The sequence below is a fragment of the Notothenia rossii genome (assembly GCF_949606895.1).
Source record: "Notothenia rossii genome assembly, chromosome: 8".
NCBI classification, from domain to species: Eukaryota; Metazoa; Chordata; class Actinopteri; order Perciformes; family Nototheniidae; genus Notothenia; species Notothenia rossii.
Genome location: NC_136906.1, coordinates 50,408,262 through 50,431,399, shown reverse-complemented (window position 1 = coordinate 50,431,399; position 23,138 = coordinate 50,408,262). Strand labels below are relative to the sequence as shown.

The 23,138-nt window shown below is 43.1% G+C and overlaps 1 protein-coding gene and 1 long non-coding RNA gene across 4 annotated transcripts in view; one reads left to right on the top strand and one right to left on the bottom strand.

Moving 5' to 3' along the window:
* Nucleotides 1-1,273: 1,273 nt before the first annotated feature.
* LOC307015434 (uncharacterized protein) lies at nt 1,274-22,651 on the bottom strand. Of its 3 annotated transcripts, XM_079644039.1 has the most exons (5): nt 18,796-18,904; nt 4,255-4,371; nt 3,033-3,206; nt 2,391-2,609; nt 1,274-1,730 (listed from the first exon to the last, which is right to left on the bottom strand). In XM_079644039.1, exons 2-5 carry the CDS (start codon nt 4,260-4,262, stop codon nt 1,577-1,579), a joined length of 555 nt encoding a protein of 184 aa, XP_079500165.1. In that variant the 5' UTR covers nt 4,263-4,371; nt 18,796-18,904; the 3' UTR covers nt 1,274-1,576. The 3 variants fall into 3 exon arrangements, with proteins under 3 accessions (XP_079500165.1, XP_079500164.1, XP_079500163.1); XM_079644038.1 differs by lacking the exons at nt 1,274-1,730; nt 2,391-2,609; nt 3,033-3,206; nt 4,255-4,371; nt 18,796-18,904 and adding exons at nt 13,156-17,235; nt 21,928-22,651; XM_079644037.1 differs by lacking the exons at nt 1,274-1,730; nt 2,391-2,609; nt 3,033-3,206; nt 4,255-4,371 and adding an exon at nt 13,156-17,235 and having other exon boundaries at nt 18,796-18,894.
* The window catches only part of LOC307015436, a 32,821-nt gene continuing 28,713 nt past the window's right edge, over nt 19,031-23,138 (top strand). The window contains exon 1 of the long non-coding RNA XR_013801534.1: nt 19,031-19,150. This is a non-coding gene — a long non-coding RNA (uncharacterized lncRNA). The remainder of the gene's footprint in view (nt 19,151-23,138) is intronic.

Sequence of the window (23,138 nt, the reverse complement as noted above, 5' to 3'; positions counted from 1 at the left end):
GGGCAGTGGTTTCCTCCACGCAAGACGACGCAGAAATGATTGTGGATAAATGGAAGTCGGTGGAGTGGCATGTCCCAAACTTCCACAGGGGCAATGGTGGAAAGTTCCCCACATGTGCGCACAAGAGACTACAAGGCAGGGCTCACAAGAAGAAGTGGATCAAACCAAGTGAGTTTAGAGTCAATACTCCTTTTTCTGATATGGCGGCAGACGTGACATTTAAAATTACGTCTGTTGCGTCAGCAACGGGTGACTTTAATTTGAACCGTCATCCACCGCCAAAAGGAGTATGGAATGTATACAGTGTATGCATACTGAGTGATTAAAAACCCAGGACATACCTAGCAACAACAATGTACTGACTGTCTTATGGTTGGGTACATAATCCAAAAAGTTACGTCTGAGCAACAAACATTAGAATTGATAATCCATAATGTCAAGCACTGCCATTGAAATGTGTTGATTGATTTATTGATCTGTTGATTGCAGGTTCACTATCAGCTGTCAAACTGGAGAAACTGGTGACAGACAAGATGCTGTGCAAGCACATCGGCAAGCTCTCTGCCGTACACCAGACATCCAAGGTGGAGGGCTTTCACAGCCTCATCATTCAGTTTGCACCAAAGTCTTACGTGTACTCCTACACTGGCATGCTGTGCAGGTTGGTCTTTTCAGCATATAATTAGAAGGCTTGTACTTTACCAGCTAAAGACTTGTTTCAGTTACTTGGGAATGGGCGTCTTTGTACCGTGTTGAACCAGGTCCCCGTGCTGTATAAAAGCTTGCGACGTTACGTCACATCTCCCATAGTGTGTCAAAATGGAGGAAGGAACTGTGATGAAGTTGTCAACTCCAAGACACACATTGCCAGGACTAAAATAAAACACTAAATCACTTTCTGAATCAATATCAAGTTAAATAGAGCTGTTCATGTATAGACGTGGAATAATTACAAAAGAGAGATATTTCTTTTCCCTTTTTTAAAACTGTTTCTTTGTTTATGTTAACAGAACCCTTCTTGCCGGACTGCATTACAACGAGAATGCCAGCAGACATACTGCAAATACGAAGGCGGGAGAACAGAGGTTCAAAATCCGCTACCCCAAGTACAAGGCTGGAGGTCATGTTGTGAAGAAGATCCTAGTAGAGGCAACATTCAGTGAGTTTGAAATGAAATTACTCAAAATAATATTGTCCAGATTGGTAATGGACCGGTACTAATGATTTAGTAACTAATTCAGTTCAAAACCCCAATTGAAAGAATGATCTCGGCTTGATGACAGACACCATTTATTATTAGAGAACATTATAAAGTGCAAGTTTTGTATTCTGTCTTTGAACACTGTTGCAGGCTATGTAGATGATGTCATGAGAGAGGTGGTCGACCTCTGCAAGAAACCCAGCGCAGACAGGCCTGTACAGCTGGAGGAGCCTCCCATTCTGTCCTCGGCAATGGAGAAGCCTGACAAAGCAGAGGCCATCAAGGCACATGCCAGTCATTTCAAGACCAAATAGTCTGTCACTGTGCATCTTCAACTGTGGAACTGTATTAAACATTCACTTAAGAACTGTATTGTCACTGTCCTTCTTCATAACCGTGATAGTCCATGGATGGAAACTGTCGACGAATTTGGTTCACTGCACAAGAGGGCAGTGGCACTCTTATGTCGCGTCCTAGGTAACTCCAGCAAAGTCTCACCAGCTGGCGGTCGGCTGTGTATCGGTGGCATCTGAAAGATAAAACATTATAGACAGGGGTGCACATAACTGGTACGCAGGTACGCATGCGCGTCAACAATCTGAAATGCGTACCGTCACTTGTGTCACAAAGCGCATTTGCGTACCGACGTACTTGTGAAGCTTTTCCAGAAGGCGGTTAGATCACCGGACGACAGAGTCGGTCTCCGTGTGCACAGACAGGGCTGCTGTTAACGTCGGTCTGTACAACGGAATTGAGCCAAAACTACGCCAACCGGCTGCGGAGGGAGACTCCCCCCCTTCACTGGAGAACTGCGCTAAAACAGCTGATCACAACGTTCACGTCCACTAGCAAGCCCCCCCCCCGTTGACGTTCGTGATACAGAGGGCTTCATCAAATAACTTTGAGTGGAGCCAGAAGTTGGAGTACCAAACACTGACTCCAGGTACTCATCTGAGTACCTCACTGAGAAAGTTATGTGCACCCCTGATTATAGAGATATGAGACTACTACAAATGAAGGACAATAGATGATAATAGGTCAACTTCAAAGTTACATTTTCTTATACTCGGATCATAAAAGACTAATATTCAAACGTATAAAGTTGCAAAAGTTGTCATGACATCATATAAACTGATACATTTATATACTAGTAATAAACTTTATTGTAAATAGTGTTTGTAAGGCTTACTCATTGCCCTCTTGCTGGAGATGGCCATAATGTTGCCTGTATCCATAGTATGCTATACGCAGCACCCAGATGTCTAGACAGCCAGATCGGAAGCCGGGGTGGTCGATTATGCAGCTGTGGACACAATCCTCCTTCATGGTCCTGGTGACAGCGGGGATTTCCAGACAGCACACACTCTCGGCTACAGTGTCCATGTTGTTACAGTTGTCGCACTGACACCTAAAACATATAAAACAGATGTAACATTATGATTAGCAGGAATGCCAGGATGTTTCAGTGTTGTCAGGTTGCAACATTTTGCAAGGTAACTGGATTTGATCATTTTAACTTGGAACTGTATATTGTTGAATTTTATGCAGAAGATCCAATAAAGTTAGACTATGTGCGCATGAAAATAATTTCTTGTTCTGCAGATAAGCAGAAAAACAGGGCTGGTCACCCTGGCGTATGCTTTAATTCAATGACCAGAAAATTCTAGTTTAATAATACTCTAGCACATGACATGTACATAAGCTAATTATTTCCCCGAGGCTGAGCCCAAGCAGAGATTTTAAACAAGGCAAAGGGCCCTTCAGTCTTCACGCCCCCCCCCCCTTATTTCCAAATCGACAGTGACAGCACAGTCACTGATAACCTGCTAACCATTCAGTGTTCTGTAGCCGGTCAATGTCTTCCCCATCGTCCATGTCGTCGCCATCATCCTCCCCACTTGACGTCCCTGACGGCTCAAATCTGTAGGGTTCAATGATGTCCTGCGCTTCCTCATCGTCACCTCCATCTTCTGTGCCACTTTCCTCATCTATCCTGTCCGAAAAGCTGTCAAAATAAATAATTTCTCTCGCACTTGTATCACTTTCCAAATTCTCCACCATGTTTACAATCACAACTGGGCCCATCTTGTGACGTCACAGCCGCCATCGTCTGCAACTTCCGGTAGGCTCAGACGGCCGTTATTATTACAATTAATCATTCATAAATAAATAAATAATTACAAATTATTTTAGCCATGAACAGGTACAAAGATATGTAAGGAATGAAACTGCCATTTCATTTTGGCGCAAAAACATGCACTTCACGGGCACTTTAACGGATGGGTCCTCTTCAAAGTTCTCTTCCAGTTCCTCACCAATTCGACTCATCATGTCCTTTAACACTTCCTCAAAGGGTTTTCCACTATGTTTTGCTAGTTGTCTTAGCTCATTGAGATAGTGCGTCGTGTAGCTGCTGCCCATTTTGGCTGTGTATTCTAAAGCTAATGCTTTGACACAATAAGTGACGTCTGCCACCTCTCATGAAGGATGGTAATACGGCAGTAGGGGATCTAATGCTGCTGATGCGGATCTAAGATTATATTCAACGATCAAGTTTTTGTGATATTCGCTATCCGGATCATCAACTGGAACTATTTTCTTCATAGACCCGTATTTCTTTAAACATTCAACAATATCATCATCTGTTTTTGTATCAGTAAGACCGCTAATGATCACAGAGGATGATACATCCACATCTAAAGACTCAACGAAATCCATTTGAAATTTAAGTGTAACAAGATAACAGAAATGACTTAAGCCCCAACCATACAATGGCTTCACACTTATTGAACTCCTGGCTAGCTCGCCACTATGTAGCAAGTGTATTAGCTGTAATTAAATGAGTGATATTCAGAAGAACTAGGAACGACTATGGAGCTCAATGTGTGTGAAAAATACAAACTGAAACCAGGTATGCGTTACAGAATAATATATTCAAGATATCAACAAGTTCATTGAAATTCACATGATTATTTTCAGGTGCCCAGTAAAGGCAAAAGACAACAAAAGAAAAGCTTCCGGGGTAAAGTTCATTAATTTCCGTTTAATCCTACTTCACCATGTGGCAGGGAGGATAGGTTTAGAATCTTAGCTCGCCATCAAGGTCCATGAAAGGGCATGAGGTGCGGCAAACACCTGGTAAAAAAAAATATCCAAACAAAAAACCTGACCTGTAAAAGGTCACAAGGAATAATTAGTATCTTCCCCTTTAAGCATTTAAATAAAAATAAATATCTTAAATAAAATAAATAAATTTCTGGTATAATAAATCTCTTAAATAAAATAAATACATTTCTGGTTTAATAAATCTCTTCAATAAAAATAAATACATTTCTGGTTGTACAACATTTCTATATCCATTTCTATACAAAACATTAATCAGCAAAACAATACTTCAGGGCTGATAGTGTTGGAGATTGGAGGATGTTGAGAACCAACCTCGTCTCCGCGTGTCGTTTGCTAAGCTGGGTGAGTTCGTAGAAAAGGAAGGGATTAAGAAACACCAGAATACAAGTTAAACAATAATCTTGCTTTAATGATATACAGCAACAGTCCAAATTACACATACAAACACAAAGACAAAGGAAGTACTTCCTGCTCTACTTCCGTCCTACCCTCCTAGTCAGCCTGAAGAAAAAGAGAATGAACCCCGAGAAAACACAGTGTTTCATACTAAAAACACAGGAGGGGGTGTGAGCGGGCTTTTCCCCCGAGGTCATCTTATTGGCAGAGACCCAGACATGGCCTGTCGTACCCAATCAGTGCGACACAGCAGAAGAAACCCGGAAACAAAAAGTCTCATTCAGTTTGACGAAGACCAGACACCTTTTGGTGTCTGGTACGAACCTGCTCTAAACAACAAGTTTCCTTATCTTATTTCACATCTTGCAGCCAGCACACACACATCTCCTTTATGGCCCTTGGTCCCTGAGTCCATCTTCCCGCCTCCTGACTGCCACACACAAGTTAAAAGTATGTTTTAAGATATAGTTGTTATAGTTGGCTAAATATACGTAATACATGTTAATTACTTTCATATCAATAACAACGAGGAACACATTACCTATGCTCTTAAGCGGTATTAGAGATGCTTTTCAAATAGTCAAACTTCTCACAGGCTTACCTATGGCCCTTCCATTTGTTTGAGCTATTGTTCACATCTTTACTTCAAATAAAAGGTTTCACATTGTATATTTCCAGCTTCCTTTACACATACTGCTATTATTAACACAAAGTAACTAACCACACACCTCTATTGAAAACAAGTCGATTCCCCTGACAATTGACATGCTGAAACCTCCTGGAATGTGCTACCCTCCTCCAGCTCTCTCGTCCCTATCATAAAACTGCTTCCATTTCATATAGAGTAATAAAAGATGTTTAAGCTAATTTCTCCACAATGTTTGTAGCCATTTAGTACCCACACATGAAAGAATAAGAACAGAGGTATAGTTGACCAGTAATCATGTAGCATTTATATTTACTTCAATGAAAACACATACACATCTGCTACAAGATTGTGCCACGCACCCATCCTTCTTTTACGAGGGAAGCATTCCAGCGTCTGGCACTATTCCCAAATATGGAGATCTCCTGCTCCCATCCTTCTCTAAACACACAGAATTCACCTCAATATATTGGGAGAGGAAAAGATACTTTGTCCCTTCAAATTTAACACACATGAACATATATAAGGTGACACCAAAATGAATATACCAGATTTTACTTTCCTGTCATACCCCGTTACTTTAATCCTTCAAATAATTCAAATAATCCTTCAATTTCCCCCTTTTGGTCTCGCATTAACGAGACCAACACACATAAGACATTTGAAACAAAACTACTGTCCTTCTTTAATACTGTGTCTGTCCCCCTTCCTTAAACCTTTGAGAACAGAAAACAACCTCCAATGACAGTTAAGAACGACCAAACTATGTTAAAAAATTGTGTCCTTGTTTGCCGAATCATCATACTCGTCCTCTCCCTCCGCATATGCCAACAAGGGCATTTGGTACAGTGGGGGAGGAGCAGCTTTTCCTTCAACGGTGGAAATGATGAGTTTGACACACAAGGAGCGGATGCACGGCACACAACAACAACCACATGTTATTAAAATGGCCACAAAAGTAGCTACAGAAACAAAGAGAGACATTATTAAACCTTTCCATTGACCAAACATGTTAGCGAACCACTCCTCTAAGAAATTTTGTACCCCTGATTGTTCATGCATAGTTTTAGATAGGGTGCGAAGGCCTTCCAAAGCCCTTGTGACGGAACCGTCTGGAGCCGTGTTATTGGGAATAAATGTGCAGCACATCTCCCCAAACATTGCACAAACTCCACCCTTCTCTGCAAGAAGCATATCCAACGCCATCCTATTTTGCACAGCCATAAGGGATGTTGGACCCAATTGTTCAGCCAGGCCCTCTACCGCGTCCCTAGTGAGATTGGCCAATCGGAGTATGTTGTAATGTACATAGTTGATCCTTTCTACATTTTTGATAGGGGTCACAGGGAAGAAGGCAGAGATAATTGGCAAACTTTCAAACCCTGCAGCTATTTGATCAGCTAGTTTGTATTCGTTAGGGACCCCTCGTGGGATTCCGATGGAATCGATGTAGGTGGGAGAGTCGACAGACAAATCGAAGGAGCCCGGGGCGTGGCGTTTGGACAGCGCGTGTCTCCTACGTCGAGTGATTAGGTTGGTATTAAGTGTGTCTTTAGGGTCCGTGAGCCCCAGTTTTTTGCCTAATAACATTAGGGGTGCCTGGAGGCGCACCATAGCACACAATCCTACAGATAGTTCGGGAATACGGGTGAACAGGCGGTGACCCCCACAATAATAGTAGAGCCCAGCTCTGGCCCAATGTCCTATATTAGTGCTAGACATGGTGAGGTTACACCAATCCGTAGAGACATTTCCTAGGTCAAAACGTGGGGACTTTTCAACCATGGAAAAACATGTGTACCCACCGGCGCCTATGTCAGGCGTAAATGGGCCTGTCCTAGTGTCATTATCAATTGGAGGGAAAAGTTTGGCTAGGGTGGTACAGTTAGGAGGGCTGGCCATCCTAGTCAGTTGTAACATACAGTTGTACCCCCAGGTATCTGTGGGAAACAGGGGCGCAGGGTCAGTGACTAATTGCGGGCGGGCCGTAGCACAGGCTAGGCAATCCCCTGCCATTTGTTCTTGGGCTGTTTGGGCAACCCATTTTAACCATAGGTTGTCATCTGTGTATCCTGTGGCCATTTGGATGACGTCTAGAGGTTGAAGTTGGCTATAATCCCCCGTGCATTTATCCGTACATGTAATTTTAGACAGGTATTTAATATTAGATGCTGCCCGAGGAAGGTTTCGTTCCACCTTAGGTTTAACTTTAATTTCGAAGAGGCCTTGTGGCGAACCCCCCCCTGCATGTACCGCGAGGACATAAAGTCCAGCGTCGGAGAGCACTACATTTTTTAGCGTTATGCGTACGGGATTACAAAACCTGACAACGCATGGGACGTTTGGGTTTCTCCTAATCACTTTCATTCTATGTTTGAGGGATCTAACGATTTCCGCCGATCGGTAAGGTGGCATGTATCCCCAGTCATCAGGACCCGAATTTGCTAGGACACCGGACCAGGACTCGCAGGTGCACCCGTATGTGTATTTGACGGACACAGAAGGGTCGCCTTTGGTCCTGTATGTACTGCCTCTGTAAATGTAAGGAGCACCTTTAACCGTATCTGTGACGGTTTTGTTACATACCGCAGGGGCTAAGCAGACATATTTGGCTAGGTAGGAATAGGTACGGTCGAGGCTTCTGCAGGAGGCAATTTTGCACAAGTCGAGTTGTATTATTCCATCACTACCTGCATGGAGAGTGAAGGTTTGTCTAGGAGACATTGGGGTAACTACTGTCTCATAATGGCTCCGTTTGACTCTAGTTACGGATTCATTTGGCGGAGGAGTGGAGTCTGGGTGGTCAATGGAATCACATGAGATTAAAATAATGGTAACAATCACAGTAGAAACCAGGGCTAATCCTGCCAACCATTTCCAGTTACCATACATAGTTATACTGTGAGCTCCAACCCTTCTAGTGTCAGTATACGTCTATTCTAACCCCCAAGTTATTAAAAAAATGCGGTGAACCACTGGGTCACTCAACCATGATTTTAAAGGTTACAATGTACATACAGCAGGGACGAACAAGTAGATTATTACTCCTAACACTAGTAGTGACCAACAGGTTATCAGGAAATTCAGGGCTCCTTCAGACATTTTCTATTGTTCTCTGAGAGGTTTTGGTCCCTGTGTCAGTATCACATGAGGTAAAAAGAAAGACAAATCCCTTGAATATAGATTTTTTTTTTTTTTTTGTAGAAAACAACTCCCTAAATTTGGGTTTATAAATGGAGTCTTCTTATAGGTTAATAAATGACTTTAACCTGTGGATTAAGATACCACTTCCCTCAAAAAATGGGTTATTAAAAGAACTTTACACTGTGGGTTAAGATACCACTTCCCTCAAAAAATGGGTTATTAAAAGACTTTAAACTGTGGGTTAAGATACCACTTCCCTCAAAAAATGGGTTATTAAAAGAGGTGCTATGTGTAGCTTATAGCAACCTGATCAGAGGGGAGCAGGTGCCTCTGTCTTCCCGTGAAGTCCTGTGTCTTCGTGCTCCGGCCCGCTGATGGCGACTTCTGGGCTGTCGGTTGTAGGGATGTCCTTGTTGTCCTTCTCCTCCAGTCCGCTGATGCCTGCTTCCAAGTCGTCTGCTGTAGGGATGTCCGCGAGGTCCTTCTCCTCCAGCCCGCTGATGCCTGCTTCCAAGTCGTCTGCTGTAGGGATGTCCGCGTTGATGAGAGCCAGGTCCGTCCGGATGTCGTCGAGGGTCCTTCCAGGTGATTTCCCCGCTGCACACTGGCTCCAGTGGTACCAGATGTCCCCCTTTCCTTCTAGGCGGACAGCATGGGATGTCCGCTGGGTCACTCTGTAGGGGCCGGTGAACCTGGGGTTGAGCCACTTGGGCCGGATGACCTTCAGCCAGACGAACTCCGCTGTGTTGGCCTCGTGTTTTTCGGGTCCCCCTTTGGCATCAGCAACCTGTGTGGAAAATCCTGACACCAATCCCTTAAGCTGCTGGAAATAAGGTTTCGGACTCAGGACCTCTACTTCCTTTCCTACACTCAAGGCTCCTGGGCCAGGAAACTGATGGCCATGTGTCAGCTCAAATGGGGAGAAGCCTGTCCCTTTGTTTATAGAGCTCCTAATTGACATGAGAGCCAGAGGCAAGGCCTCTAACCATTTCATGCCTGTCTCCTCACATGCTTTGCTGAGTTTCTGTTTGATGTTCTGGTTCATCCTTTCTACCTTTCCCTGAGATTGGGGGTGATAGACAGCTCCAAAACTGTGTCTTAGTCCTAAAGACTGTTCTACTGTGCGTAGGTCGTGGTTCTTGAAATGGCTGCCATTGTCTGACCTCACTTTCCTAGGAAACCCATGTAGTGGAATGTAATGAGTGACTAAGAACTTGATCACTGAGTCTGCATCTTCTCTCCTGCATGGCATAGCTTCTGGCCAACCTGTGTATGCATCGACTACAACTAGTAAGTATCTGAACCCTCTTACTTTGTCAATCATGTCAGTGTAGTCAATTATGATTTCTTCTCCTGCCATCTTAGGTAAAGGAAACTTTCCCTGGTGCGGTTTTACAGTGGCTCTGATGTTATGGGTTAAGCAAATTACACATTCCTCTAGGTAATTAGCTATCATGTCAGGTAGGTAGGGGTGCCACCAGTGAGTCAGGTGTCTGTTCATTTGAGTTTTGCCGCAATGTGTTGGGCCGTGTGCTTCTTTAAGCATTGATCTTATCCATCCTGGGGGTATCACTGGTCTCCCATCTGGGGAGTACCATATCCCGTCTTTGTTGGTAGCTCCTCTGTCTAACCATACTGTCTTGTCTTGAGGAGACCCTGTTGCTTGAGCTTCTTTAAGAGTATCATCTGTTACTGCGGGCAGTAAGTCAGCAGATTTCAAGACCAGCATTTGAAACTGGGGTATATACCCTGCTCTGGCTTTAGCTGCCTTGTCTGCTGCATTGTTACCCCAAGCCAAATAGTTGTCCACCGTGCTGTGACCTTTACATTTAAGTAAAGCTAGTTTGTTGGGTAACATTACTGCTTCTGCAAGCCTTTTGATCTGTTTCTCGTGTTTGATGGGAGTATTGGTGGATGTTACAAATCCTGCTCGCATCCATTGGCGCATCTCCACATGTATGACACCATGAACATATGCTGAATCTGTATAGATGTTTACATCTTTTCCCTTTGATAGCTCTAATGCTGCAATGACTCCCATTACTTCTGCCAACTGTGCTGAGACTTTCCCTGTTACTTCTCCTGTTGATCTTTCTTCAAACTCTCCCTCAGCTTTTTGACTTACGACTGCGTAGGCCGCTTGGAGCCCTTTGGTGGGGTGTCTAAAACAACAGCCGTCTGTGAACAGGTTTTCTGCATGTGGCATAGGCTCGTCTCTGAGATCTATTCTTAGCTTCACATCCTGGATGATTCTTTCCTCACACCTATGGGGTTCTCCGCTGCCAATGGTGTCTGCGCTGTTAACTCCTTCATGTGTGTAGGTGATGTGTGCTTGCGTCAGAGTTTTCTCTAACCTGGTCTGTCTTGTGGAAGTCATTGTGAATGCACTTGAGTTCACAAAAGAGACAATGCTATGTGTTGTCAGTACTGTCAAAGGGTGTCTCATCACAATGTGTGAAATTTTGTTTAAGATACGTGCTGTACCTGCTGCATGTCTTGTGCATGGAGGTTCCCTGTTCTCCACTCTGTCCAGTGTGACACTAATGTACATCAGTATTGACCTACATCCCCCCTTTTTCTGAAATAGAACACCATTTACTGTGTTCTCATTTTCAGAAACATCAAGGAAAAATGGCAATGCATAGGATGCAGAGGCGAGAGAGGTGACCTGGGACATGGATTGTTTGAGAGAAATGAACGCAGCTTCTGCAGCTTGTGTCCAGTCCAGTGTGACAGTGAGATTGCGCATGCCTTTCTCATTGATCAGTGTCCTCAGTACAGCTGTTCTTGGGTTATACTCTGGGATATAGTGTCTGCTGTAGCCTGTGAGACCCAGAAAAGATAACATGTCTTTGACTGTCCTGGGTTTTGGGTGATGCAATATAACCTCCTGATGTGTTGCTGACATGCCCGTACCTGCTGGAGAGATAACTCTGCCCAAAAATGTCACCTCTTTACGGGTGCATTGTAGCTTTTTCTTGGAGACCTTGAACCCTGTTGCCTGGAGGCGAACCAGTAGGTTCCTGGTGGCCTCTAAACAAGAGGCTGCGGAGGGTGCTGCAATGAGAAGGTCATCTACATACTGGATCAACACCACCCCCTCTGGTAATGAAACGCCATCTAGCTGTTCCCTGAGTATTTTGTTAAATATTCCTGGAGACAGACTGAAGCCTTGGGGCAGTCTCGTGTACTGTAGTTTCTCCCCTCCCATTGTAAATGAAAAAATAGGCCTCATCTTCTCCGCCAGGGGTATGCAGAAGAAAGCGTTGGCCAGATCAATACAGGTGAACCAGGTATGTTCAGGTGTGATATTACAAATAGCCGTGTACGGGTTAGGCACTGGTACCAGAGCTGTAGTTGTAATAGCATTAATGGTCCTTAAATCATGAGCCATTCTGTACTCCCCGCTAGGTTTTGATACCGGGAGTATTGGAGTGTTCCACTAGCTTTGTGAGGGTTCCAACACCCCTGCTCTCTTCAGACCCTCAACTGCCTTGCTGATTCCCCCTTTGGCCTGTGGTTTAACAGGGTACTGTGGTTGATATACAGGCATAGTGCTACTCACTTCAAATGTTATTGGTGCAGCCTTTGAGCAGAAACCTACGTCATGAGAGTCAGATGCCCACAGGTCAGGTGGGAGGTCACGCAACATGTCTTCAGTAAATGAATGGTCAGTCTTTTCTCTACCGTGATGTCTCTCCACTTCGTGTCTCTCCATGAAGATGCATTCTTGTGTGCAGATTTTTAGAGCATAAGCCTTGTGTGAGGGAGAGTACGTGAGTGCTGCTATTTGTGTTGGTTCCCAATCCTCGACTTCTAGCAGTGTCTTTACCATAGGACCAAGTTCCCTGGCTTCATAGCCCCTCCTGATAGCTAATGAAATGTGTGGTGTGGCCTCAGCTGACATACGGTACCAATAGAGTTGCTCATCAGTGAGTTCAACAGATGCAGCCACCCCCGCTTGACCCATAAATAAATTGGTTGTGGCTACGTCCCAAACGGACATAGCCACCTCTGCGTCATACGCATATGCATAACTTTGGTCGTCCATTCTATCATAATTCAGCGTCAGATGGGGAGGATCTGGAGGGGAACCATAAGGCCTGAGGAGGTTAATCCACGGCTTCCATTGTTGAAAAATGGAAAATAGTCCTGGCGTGTCGTCTTGGGGCCGGTCGAGCAACCCCCAGTATATAGTGGCCTGCTGAGTTGCTTCTGCTGCATTGGATTGGGCCAACATCATTTGAGAAGCTGACTTTATGGTTGACAGTGAACAATTGAGGCGAGTGCCATTTGGGAATGATATTATTAGTCCGTCGGGGGAACAGAGGATTGAGGCGTTAGCTTTGATAAGAACATCCCGCCCCATGAGGTTAGCCGGACTTTGGGGTGCCAAAATGTACTGATGAAGAAATAGCTGGCCCGCTATTCTGGTGGGTAATGGCGTAGTGAGCGGCACCTGCTCTATTCCTCCCGAAAACCCTATGACTGAGACCGTATTACTGGACTTGGATGTGTTAAAAACGGGGGAGTTGATAGTTGAATATCGAGCTCCTGAATCAACAAGGAACGGTAATTTCGCGTGTTCTACAGTCATGTCCATGTAAGGGTCCGCCAGGCCCGTACATTCAGGGTTCCCTGGGCGACCTCATTGTGGTGGGTAACAGTCTTGTTCGTACTGGACAAACTGGCCATAGGGAGCAGCCATCATATTTGGTGCAACGTGACCCTGGTCTTGGTGTTGGGCCTGTGGGGCTGCCTCATGGGGTTTCTGGACATACTGCATATCTGCTCTGTTCCCTTGTCCATGCCCTCTCTGTCCCCCTTGTCCCCGCCCTTCCTGTGGAGGGGTTCCCGTCGGGCACATCTTGTACCAGTGGCCGGTCTGTCCACAGATGAAACACCCCCTCTTTTGATATTGGTACATTCCCGGAGCTGTTTGAAACCCTCCTCTACCCCTAGGCCTGCCTCTGAACCCGCCCCTCTGTTGCTGAAAACCATTATTGTAGCCGTATTGGGGCTGGTTATAGAATGGACCTTGGTTGGGAAAACCCCCATTTGGGTTTTGCGGCCCCGGTGCCTGGTCTGCCGGCGCCACAGGATGAACAATCAGCTGTTTGGCACTTTTCTTCTCATTTTGAACTGTTTTACGGGCTATTTCTAGCTGAGCACGGAGTAGTTGCACTCTTAACTCGTCTTCCTCAGTTTTATTCTTTGTAAGTTGTTTGTTAAATTTTCCTACATGATGGCCCAGATGACGCTCCCATGTCTGCGTGTTTAGTAGATCAACTTCTGGGTTGTCCTCCATAAGAGCTTTAATCTCGGCAGGTACTGCTGCCAATATGGCTTTACGGAACATCTGCATATGTTGGTCACTATTTTCTGGACTACAATCAGTAGCTACTATGTATTGTTGGCGTGACCTGAGCAACATGGTTGCTGCGGCCTCCCCTGGTGTGAACGTGAAAGAGAGTGAGCCGTAACCTCCTCCCGTCTGTGGGAAATGTGCTCTCATTGCCAAGCTCAGCAAGCTGTGTATGTTGTTGGAAGAGATAGGCTGGTTATCGTTCATTGTTACTGTTCCTGATCTCTCCTCAACTCTCTTTACGTCATGGCTGGAAGTCTGTTGTGCTAATATCCTCCTGAAATCACCAAGGCAGATTGTTTGTCCTACTGACATATCAGCAAACTTTCTCATCCAATGTCTCCCTCCCTCAGTAGGTAGCGGCATTTTGTCAACCAGTGCATGCACATCCCCTAGTGAGAAAGGGTGGTAAGCGGTATTCCCATTGGGGAGCGCAACCAAAGGAGCCTGTACTACTGGACCCATAAAGGGAAGAGGTGTGTTGTCCTCTGAGGTGTGTTGGGATCTCAAAGACATACGGGGAAGTGCAAGGACCTGTGTAGCAGTCAGTTCAGTGATTGTTCCTGTCATATTTATGTGCTTAACCTTGCTCTTGCACATCCTGCCGTTGACATCTCCCTGTTTTGCTCCAGAGGAACACTCACCACTCTCATCCCCCGATGCCCCTCCCTTGCTGGTGGAGTAATGGCCTGTTTGTGCCTGCCGTTCTTGGAACGGCAGGTCCCTCAAACTGCCCTCGCCCTCGGAAGAACTTTCACTGTACCCTTCCCCACCTGCTTGTTGTTGGCTACCGCCCTCCTGGCCTTTATTCATGCTGTCCTGATGTACTTGTTCTATTTCTTCCTTCTCTCTTCTCAATGATTCTTCCGCTTCCTGACAACAGACCCCCTCCCCATCCTGATGGTCCGCACCACCATAAGCTCTTTCCCTCTCCTCATATTTTTCTACAATGGCGATCAATTCTTCCGGTGTGGGGCTGCTCTCGCCCCTTGTAATGGAGGTCTTCCTTAAAGGAGTTAGCGAAACATTACCCACTATTTTAAAGTTACCCCCCCTTACACCTGCTTGTTCTTGGGCTGACCCAGAGCCCACTTTTGTCAGTGTCATTTGTAGACTATCCCTGGGGGGTGCGTACGGGACAGGGGAAGAGTAAGGAGGCGGTTGTGTAGATACACTGGATAAATCCGGATAAATCAGGGGGGATTGAATTGAGACCCCCTGATCCCCTACATTTCCTGTCTGAGACCCCTCTCCTGAACTAGCCTTTCTTGCAGTGCACCCGTTATTTACAGCACTGCTGAGATTTCGTCTCCTCCTGTCTGAGGCCGAGGTGTCCTTTTGAGTCATATCCCTATAAAATGCGATACGTTCTGCAACATATTGATGTATGTCGTCATCTGTGGGTGGTGGTGTCAGCACGCATGCGTCCCTACTGTCCTGGGGGAACAGGAGAGTGCCAACGTCACTAGAGCGTTGAAACTCCCCCCCCTTTGTTTGGGCTGCTACCATGACTGGGGGATTGTTGACTGGGGGGCGAAGCACAATCATCCCCTTCCCGACAATTGCTGCGTTGTGGCAAATCCTCCTTAATTTATCAACCGCCTCTTTCTCTTCCTTTAGTTTCTGACGGGCAAAAAATCCGGGCTTCTGCTCGTTTAGGTTACCCAGTTTCTTTACCAGCTGTCGCTCATACTGATTCAGAGCTGAGCCTAAATTACCTAGAGTGTCATCCCCTCCCACTCTATCTTCTTTTATCATTTTATCATGGAGGAACCTAAGGTCGGCACAAGCCTTCTTCTTGTCTCCCTGTTTTGTTCCACTTAAAATCAATCCCTCAATCTGTCCCCATTGTTCTTGGAAACTTCCGGGAATTGGGACGTCTAAATCACTTTTTTTGACCTGCCCTTCCATATTGACTTCGCGTGTATTTATCTGACTTGGTTAATATGTGTTCACTAGTAATTTGTGATATACAGGACAATGCTCGTCGTCACTCCTAATGTAGTAACTGTATTTATTTAACTGCCCTGGCTTTGTCTAGACGTGTAAATAGTTTGAGTGTATAAACACATTTATTTGAACTCCCCCTTGAGTGATAAATGCAGTAACAGAAAAGTACCAGTAAAGGAGTTATATAGGAGCAGCGGACTGGCTTATTGAAAGCCAGTTGAGTAGCACTCGAAATGTTTTGGCACTTATAAAACCTGATTAGTTAAATGATCCTGTCTTCTTTGATTGTATGTTCCTGGTGAAACGCAGTTATTGTGAGTTGCTTTGGATTAAAGCGTCTTCCAGGTGTAACGCAATATTGCAAGAGATACTACAAAATACGTCCAGCAGATGGAGCCAACAAACTATACTATTAAGCAATACTCGAACCGCTAGTCTGTCCTTTCTGTGCCACACCCTGTTTGCCACCAGATGGCGGCACCCGACCAGGAATGAGCTCCACCTCACTGAGGGGAGAAATGGTTTTGGAAGCAGCAGGCTTTTGCCTCTCTATCTGACCAGTAAATATTCACAGAAAAATTCCCCGTACAGTCTATTCAGCCTTTATTGTCCGATGTTTATTTCAACAAGTTTAGCAAGCCTCTCAGCGCGCTTCAACACCGTCTTTCAACGATGTGACGCTGACATGGAGGACCCCCAGGCTTTGCAGAACTTTTTATCGTGACGTTTGGCCTTATAGATTCAACCCCACAGGACAAAGGATTAATGAGGTCCGGTCACTTCAAAATTGTTTTTTGAAGGTTGCGTTACTCTCCTTTGGATCACTTATAACATAAATAACTAGTCCCCCGCCCCGTCGAGCTGTGGATCCGTTATTTTGAGTCAGTCTTATATGGAGACTTAATAAAACCTACTGACTACTCTAGACAGTTTAACTGTGGGGACTCAAGACCGCCACTTCCAAGCCCGGGACTTCAATACCCTTCTGGCCTGTCGGAACTTGATATCCGATTTTAATTGTGGGGACTCTTAAACCTCCACTTCCAAGCCAGGGACTTTAATACCCTTCTGGCCTGCCGAAACTCAATATTCGGTTTTAACAACTAAAACACGCATTTGCACTGTTACTATAAAAAACACTGTAAACTTCGTCTGACAACCCTAAAATTTGGAATATAGTCAAATCACAGATTTCGAATTAAACTGGCATCTGTTTACCTGTTATTGTCAGAGCTCTGTTGTTAGTTGTCAGAAGAAGCCGAGATGTTTAGCCCTGGACTATTCCGTCCGCTTGCCGCTGGTGGTCCCTTCCCCGAAAACACCCCACTCAGAAACGTCGGGGTCACCACTTGTTGGAGATTGGAGGATGTTGAGAACCAACCTCGTCTCCGCGTGTCGTTTGCTAAGCTGGGTGAGTTCGTAGAAAAGGAAGGGATTAAGAAACACCAGAATACAAGTTAAACAATAATCTTGCTTTAATGATATACAGCAACAGTCCAAATTACACATACAAACACAAAGACAAAGGAAGTACTTCCTGCTCTACTTCCGTCCTACCCTCCTAGTCAGCCTGAAGAAAAAGAGAATGAACCCCGAGAAAACACAGTGTTTCATACTAAAAACACAGGAGGGGGTGTGAGCGGGCTTTTCCCCCGAGGTCATCTTATTGGCAGAGACCCAGACATGGCCTGTCGTACCCAATCAGTGCGACACAGCAGAAGAAACCCGGAAACAAAAAGTCTCATTCAGTTTGACGAAGACCAGACACCTTTTGGTGTCTGGTACGAACCTGCTCTAAACAACAAGTTTCCTTATCTTATTTCACATCTTGCAGCCAGCACACACACATCTCCTTTATGGCCCTTGGTCCCTGAGTCCATCTTCCCGCCTCCTGACTGCCACACACAAGTTAAAAGTATGTTTTAAGATATAGTTGTTATAGTTGGCTAAATATACGTAATACATGTTAATTACTTTCATATCAATAACAACGAGGAACACATTACCTATGCTCTTAAGCGGTATTAGAGATGCTTTTCAAATAGTCAAACTTCTCACAGGCTTACCTATGGCCCTTCCATTTGTTTGAGCTATTGTTCACATCTTTACTTCAAATAAAAGGTTTCACATTGTATATTTCCAGCTTCCTTTACACATACTGCTATTATTAACACAAAGTAACTAACCACACACCTCTATTGAAAACAAGTCGATTCCCCTGACAATTGACATGCTGAAACCTCCTGGAATGTGCTACCCTCCTCCAGCTCTCTCGTCCCTATCATAAAACTGCTTCCATTTCATATAGAGTAATAAAAGATGTTTAAGCTAATTTCTCCACAATGTTTGTAGCCATTTAGTACCCACACATGAAAGAATAAGAACAGAGGTATAGTTGACCAGTAATCATGTAGCATTTATATTTACTTCAATGAAAACACATACACATCTGCTACAAGATTGTGCCACGCACCCATCCTTCTTTTACGAGGGAAGCATTCCAGCGTCTGGCACTATTCCCAAATATGGAGATCTCCTGCTCCCATCCTTCTCTAAACACACAGAATTCACCTCAATATATTGGGAGAGGAAAAGATACTTTGTCCCTTCAAATTTAACACACATGAACATATATAAGGTGACACCAAAATGAATATACCAGATTTTACTTTCCTGTCATACCCCGTTACTTTAATCCTTCAAATAATTCAAATAATCCTTCAATAGCCAAAAGCCCACAAGGTTACACTTAAAGTAATTGGGATCAGTGAAGACCCATGCATAAGATATTTCTACTAGCAATACTATTAGCATGCTAACCGCTAGTTGCTAAGCTAACGGGAGCTATATCAATGTAGATTTCCTATTGAAAATACTAACCGCTAGCCGCTAAGCTAGCGGGCACATTCCGGGCATTTTTCAATAACATTAAACATTTTAAATACATTCTACCAATACAAGACTCACCGCTAACTGCAGCAATTGTTAACAACACGTTAATCTGTTTAGGAATCGTGGAGGAATCCCTGTGTGTAGCATGTAGCATCAACGTAGCACTAGCATCACAAACGACCAGCAAAAGAAACGGAAGTGACCTGGCTGCCATTTATACTGAGCTACGGAAACCTGCTAGGATTGAAGGTTTTTAATCTGGGTTACACGCTACCTAAAGAAATAGAGAAAAATTCAAAACACTTGGACTTCAAACTGTAAAATATTTATTAAACTAAATGGAACACCAGAGGAAGCAAAGTGCTGGTCATCAGGAACGTCATGGATTTGGACAGATACCAGTGATCATCATCATACACCGGACTGTGAGGTAACACACACACAAAGCCATGGCGCACACTGACGACACCTGCTCACATCTGAAGTCACATAACTCGGAGGATAATGATCAATTGGAACTAAAAACATTCAAGTACACTGATCACAAGTTACATGACTTGGAACATGAAACTGATCGGGACAATACATTTTTAGTCAACAACAACATCTGCTACTACTACACTGATGAACAATACAACCAGAACATCGAATCAAATGGCAAATTATCAATCATCCATTTTAATAGCAGAAGCCTGTATGCAAACTTTAACAACATCAGAGAATATTTACATACATTTACTAATCCATTCAACATAATTGCTATTTCTGAAACATGGATCAACAACGAAAAAGACATAGACTTTGAGCTGGATGGATATGAGCTCAGATACAAAAATAGATCAAATAAGGTAGGAGGAGGAGTTGCCATCTATGTGGATACAACTCTGCAATTTAGTGTGGTGGACAGTATGACAACTGTGGTTGACAACCTATTAGAAAGTATAACAATTTAACTCTACAAGGAAAACAATTAAAATGTCATAATTAGCTGTATATATAGGACGACAGGGTCAAGCATTGACACTTTCACAGACTGGATGGAGGGCATGTTTTCTAAAATAAATAACAAAGCTATCTTCATATGTGGAGATTTTAATATTAACCTGCTTAATCCTAACAAACACAAAACTACTGATGACTTTATCAATACAATGTATAGTCTGAGCCTATTTCCGAAAATAACTAGACCCAGTAGAGTGACATCCCATTGTGCCACCCTAATAGATAATATATTTAACAATGACATTGAAAACCAAACAGTATGTGGCTTATTAATCAATGATATCAGTGATCACTTGCCAGTGTTCAGAGTATATGATAGCAACTACAGGAAAAATAAGCCAGACAAAGAAAAAGGATACAGACGGATGCGATCAGAGGAATCCATCAACTCACTGAAAAATGAATTGCTGGAACAGAATTGGGAGACACTTTAACAAGAAAGAGACATTGATACTGCTTATGAAACCTTTCTAAGGATATTTAGGTCATTATATGACAAAAACTGCCCAATTAAAGAATACAGCAGAAAACTAAAATATATTCATTGTCCGTGGATCACAAGGGGATTACAAAATGCATGCAAAAATAAAAACACTCTATATAGGGACTTCATTAAACAAAGAACTCAAAGTGCAGAGGATAAATATAAAAAATATAAAAATAAGTTGACTAATATTATAAGAACAAGCAAGAAAGACTATTATAAGGAATTAATAGATAAAAACAAAAACCATATTAAAGGAATATGGGATATACTTAACAGTATTGTAATTGAAATAAGTTTAAACAGAAAGGATATTCTGTGTATTTTACTGATAACTATAACGAAAAGTATAACGTAAATAATGTAGCTAACAACTTCAATCAATTCTTTGTGAATGCTGGACCCGATTTGGCGGGAAAATCCCTGATTCAGGGACAACTGGGGAACATCAAGACGATGTTTTGGAGAGAAATCCCTGCTCAATGTTCATTAAACCAGTTGATGAAAGAGAGATATTAAATATTGTTCAAAAATGTCATTTCAAACTGGTACTTGTCCAAACAAAATGAAAATAGCCAAAGTCATACCTGTATACAAAACTGGGAACAAGCATCACTTCACGAACTACAGACCTATCTCTTTACTTCCCCAATTCTCAAAAATACTAGAAAAAGTATTTAACAACAGACTTGACGCATTCATAGAAAAGCACAAATTAATCACGGACAGTCAATACGGATTCAGATCAAATAGATCAACAACACTGGCAATTATGGAATCAATTGAGGATATCACAGATGCCCTTGAACACAACAAATATGCAGTTGGGATTTTTATAGATATTAAAAAAGCTTTTGACACAATCAACCATGACATCCTAGTATATAAATTAGAAAGGTATGGTATCGGGGGTATAGTTTCAGTGTTGGGCAAGTTACTTCCAAAATGTAATATATTACATATTACTTATTACTCTCTTTTGAAAGTAATAAGTTACATTACAATATTACTGTCTCTGAAAAGTAATGAGTTACACTACTTTAGTTACTTTTTAGTTACTTTCACCAAAATAACCGCAAAAGAATAGCTAGGTATTTTAAATGCTAAAATGTAGTTTAGTGCAGCTCATTATGCATCCAGTGAAGGGCAATGTGGTATAGCATATCAACTGTGTAGGCCCTTAAGGCTACTAACAACTTGTATTACAGGGCTTAGTTGAATACTCGATTCTGATTGTAAATACTTAACATGTGACACGTTGTTAATACAGCAGTACAGACCGCTGTCAAGGACTATAATGAAGGTTAACATATTGTAAATCAAGGCAAATATTATTTAAACCATGCTCATGGTTTGAAACTGCAAACATTGAAAAGGCAAAAGTATTATTAAAACCATGTAGCCTACTACATCATCACCTTGGTCCCATCATATACGCTGGGAAGAGAATATTTACTGTGCTTGAAAACTGGTATCACATCATCATGTGAGGTTGACTTTGTGACCTGGAGAACATTTCAGCTGCAACATCAGCTCGTTGATAATAAGCTTGGGATATGAGATATTTTTGTAGCCATTCGTGGTGAAGGCATCTGTGCTGTTTTATGCATTATTTTTGACCCAACATTTCTACAGGCATGTCAGAATATGGTACTATTTTCACATGAATATTCTAGCCATTGTCTATTTTTATACCACAAGCTGCAAAATGACCACCTTACCCCACTGTACAGGCGGGTAGTTGTTTAGATATACCTGGCACCTGCGGGCCACAGAGGGGCGGCGTAGTTTCGGGCGACGAAGACTGATGCTCCGGGGCTGGCGAGTCAGGCGGGAGTAAGCTAGTGTCCACAACGGAGGGTAACGTGATGACCGCATCTGACCTGTTGCTACTGTCAGCAGTAGATGCAGTGTTGCTGGCGTTTAGTGATGGTTGCTTTAACCATTTTCGTATAAATGATTATCCACAGATCAGATGTGTGTCACTGCTGTGGAAGCACTTTGGAAATGATGCACGCGCAGCGGAGCAGGTCACGCGCACCTGACACAATTTGTTGTTTGTATTTTTCGCTACGTTCTCTTTTTTGAATGGTTGCATAACGTTCAACTTCCCCGAAGATCTCGACGCGAAGCCTGAAGGGTAAACACCAGGTTTACTGATCTACCCGCACAATTTGTCCGGTGTCGGAATGTACGCTATGAGTACATTCTTAAAAAACAAAACACCATTTAATTTTGGGTTAAAATGTGTTGAAACTGCGTTACTGAGCATTGTAACGGGTAATATATTACCCACATCTCATTAGTAATGCGTTACATTACTTCGTTACAGCAAAAAGTAATATATTACTGTAACTCCGTTACTTTTGTAACGCGTTACACCCAACACTGTATAGTTTTAGACTGGATTAAAAGCTATTTAAGCAATAGACAGCAGTATGTAAAGATGGGAAATGACTGTTCTTCATGTTTGGACATTGCTTGTTGTGTCCCCCAGGGGTCAGTGTTGGGTCCTAAATTGTTTATACTATACATCAATGACATCTGGAGTATCCAATGTACAGGCTAGTTTTGTTTGCTGATGATACAAATATATTCTGTTCTGGGGAGAATTTAGAACAGCTAGTGGAGAACATAGAAAATGAAATGCACAAATTAAAAACATGGTTTGACAAAAATAAACTATCATTAAACTTGAGTAAAACAATTAATGTTGTTTGGTAAACATAGAACAAAAAAACAAATGCAAATAAAAATAGATGGGCTTGAAATTGAAAGAGTCCATGAAATTATATTTCTTGGGGTAATAATAGATGACACAATAAGTTGGAAATTACACATAAAACATGTACAATCAAAGCTGTCAAGAAGCATTTCCATACTAAACAAAGTAAAACAAGTTCTACATCAGAAATCACTTCGCATTCTCTAC

What these genes read in the sequence shown, in the direction of transcription:
- LOC307015434 (XM_079644038.1), bottom strand. Translation starts at nt 15,789, where the DNA reads ATGGAAGGGCAGGTCAAAAAAAGTGATTTAGACGTCCCAATTCCCGGA.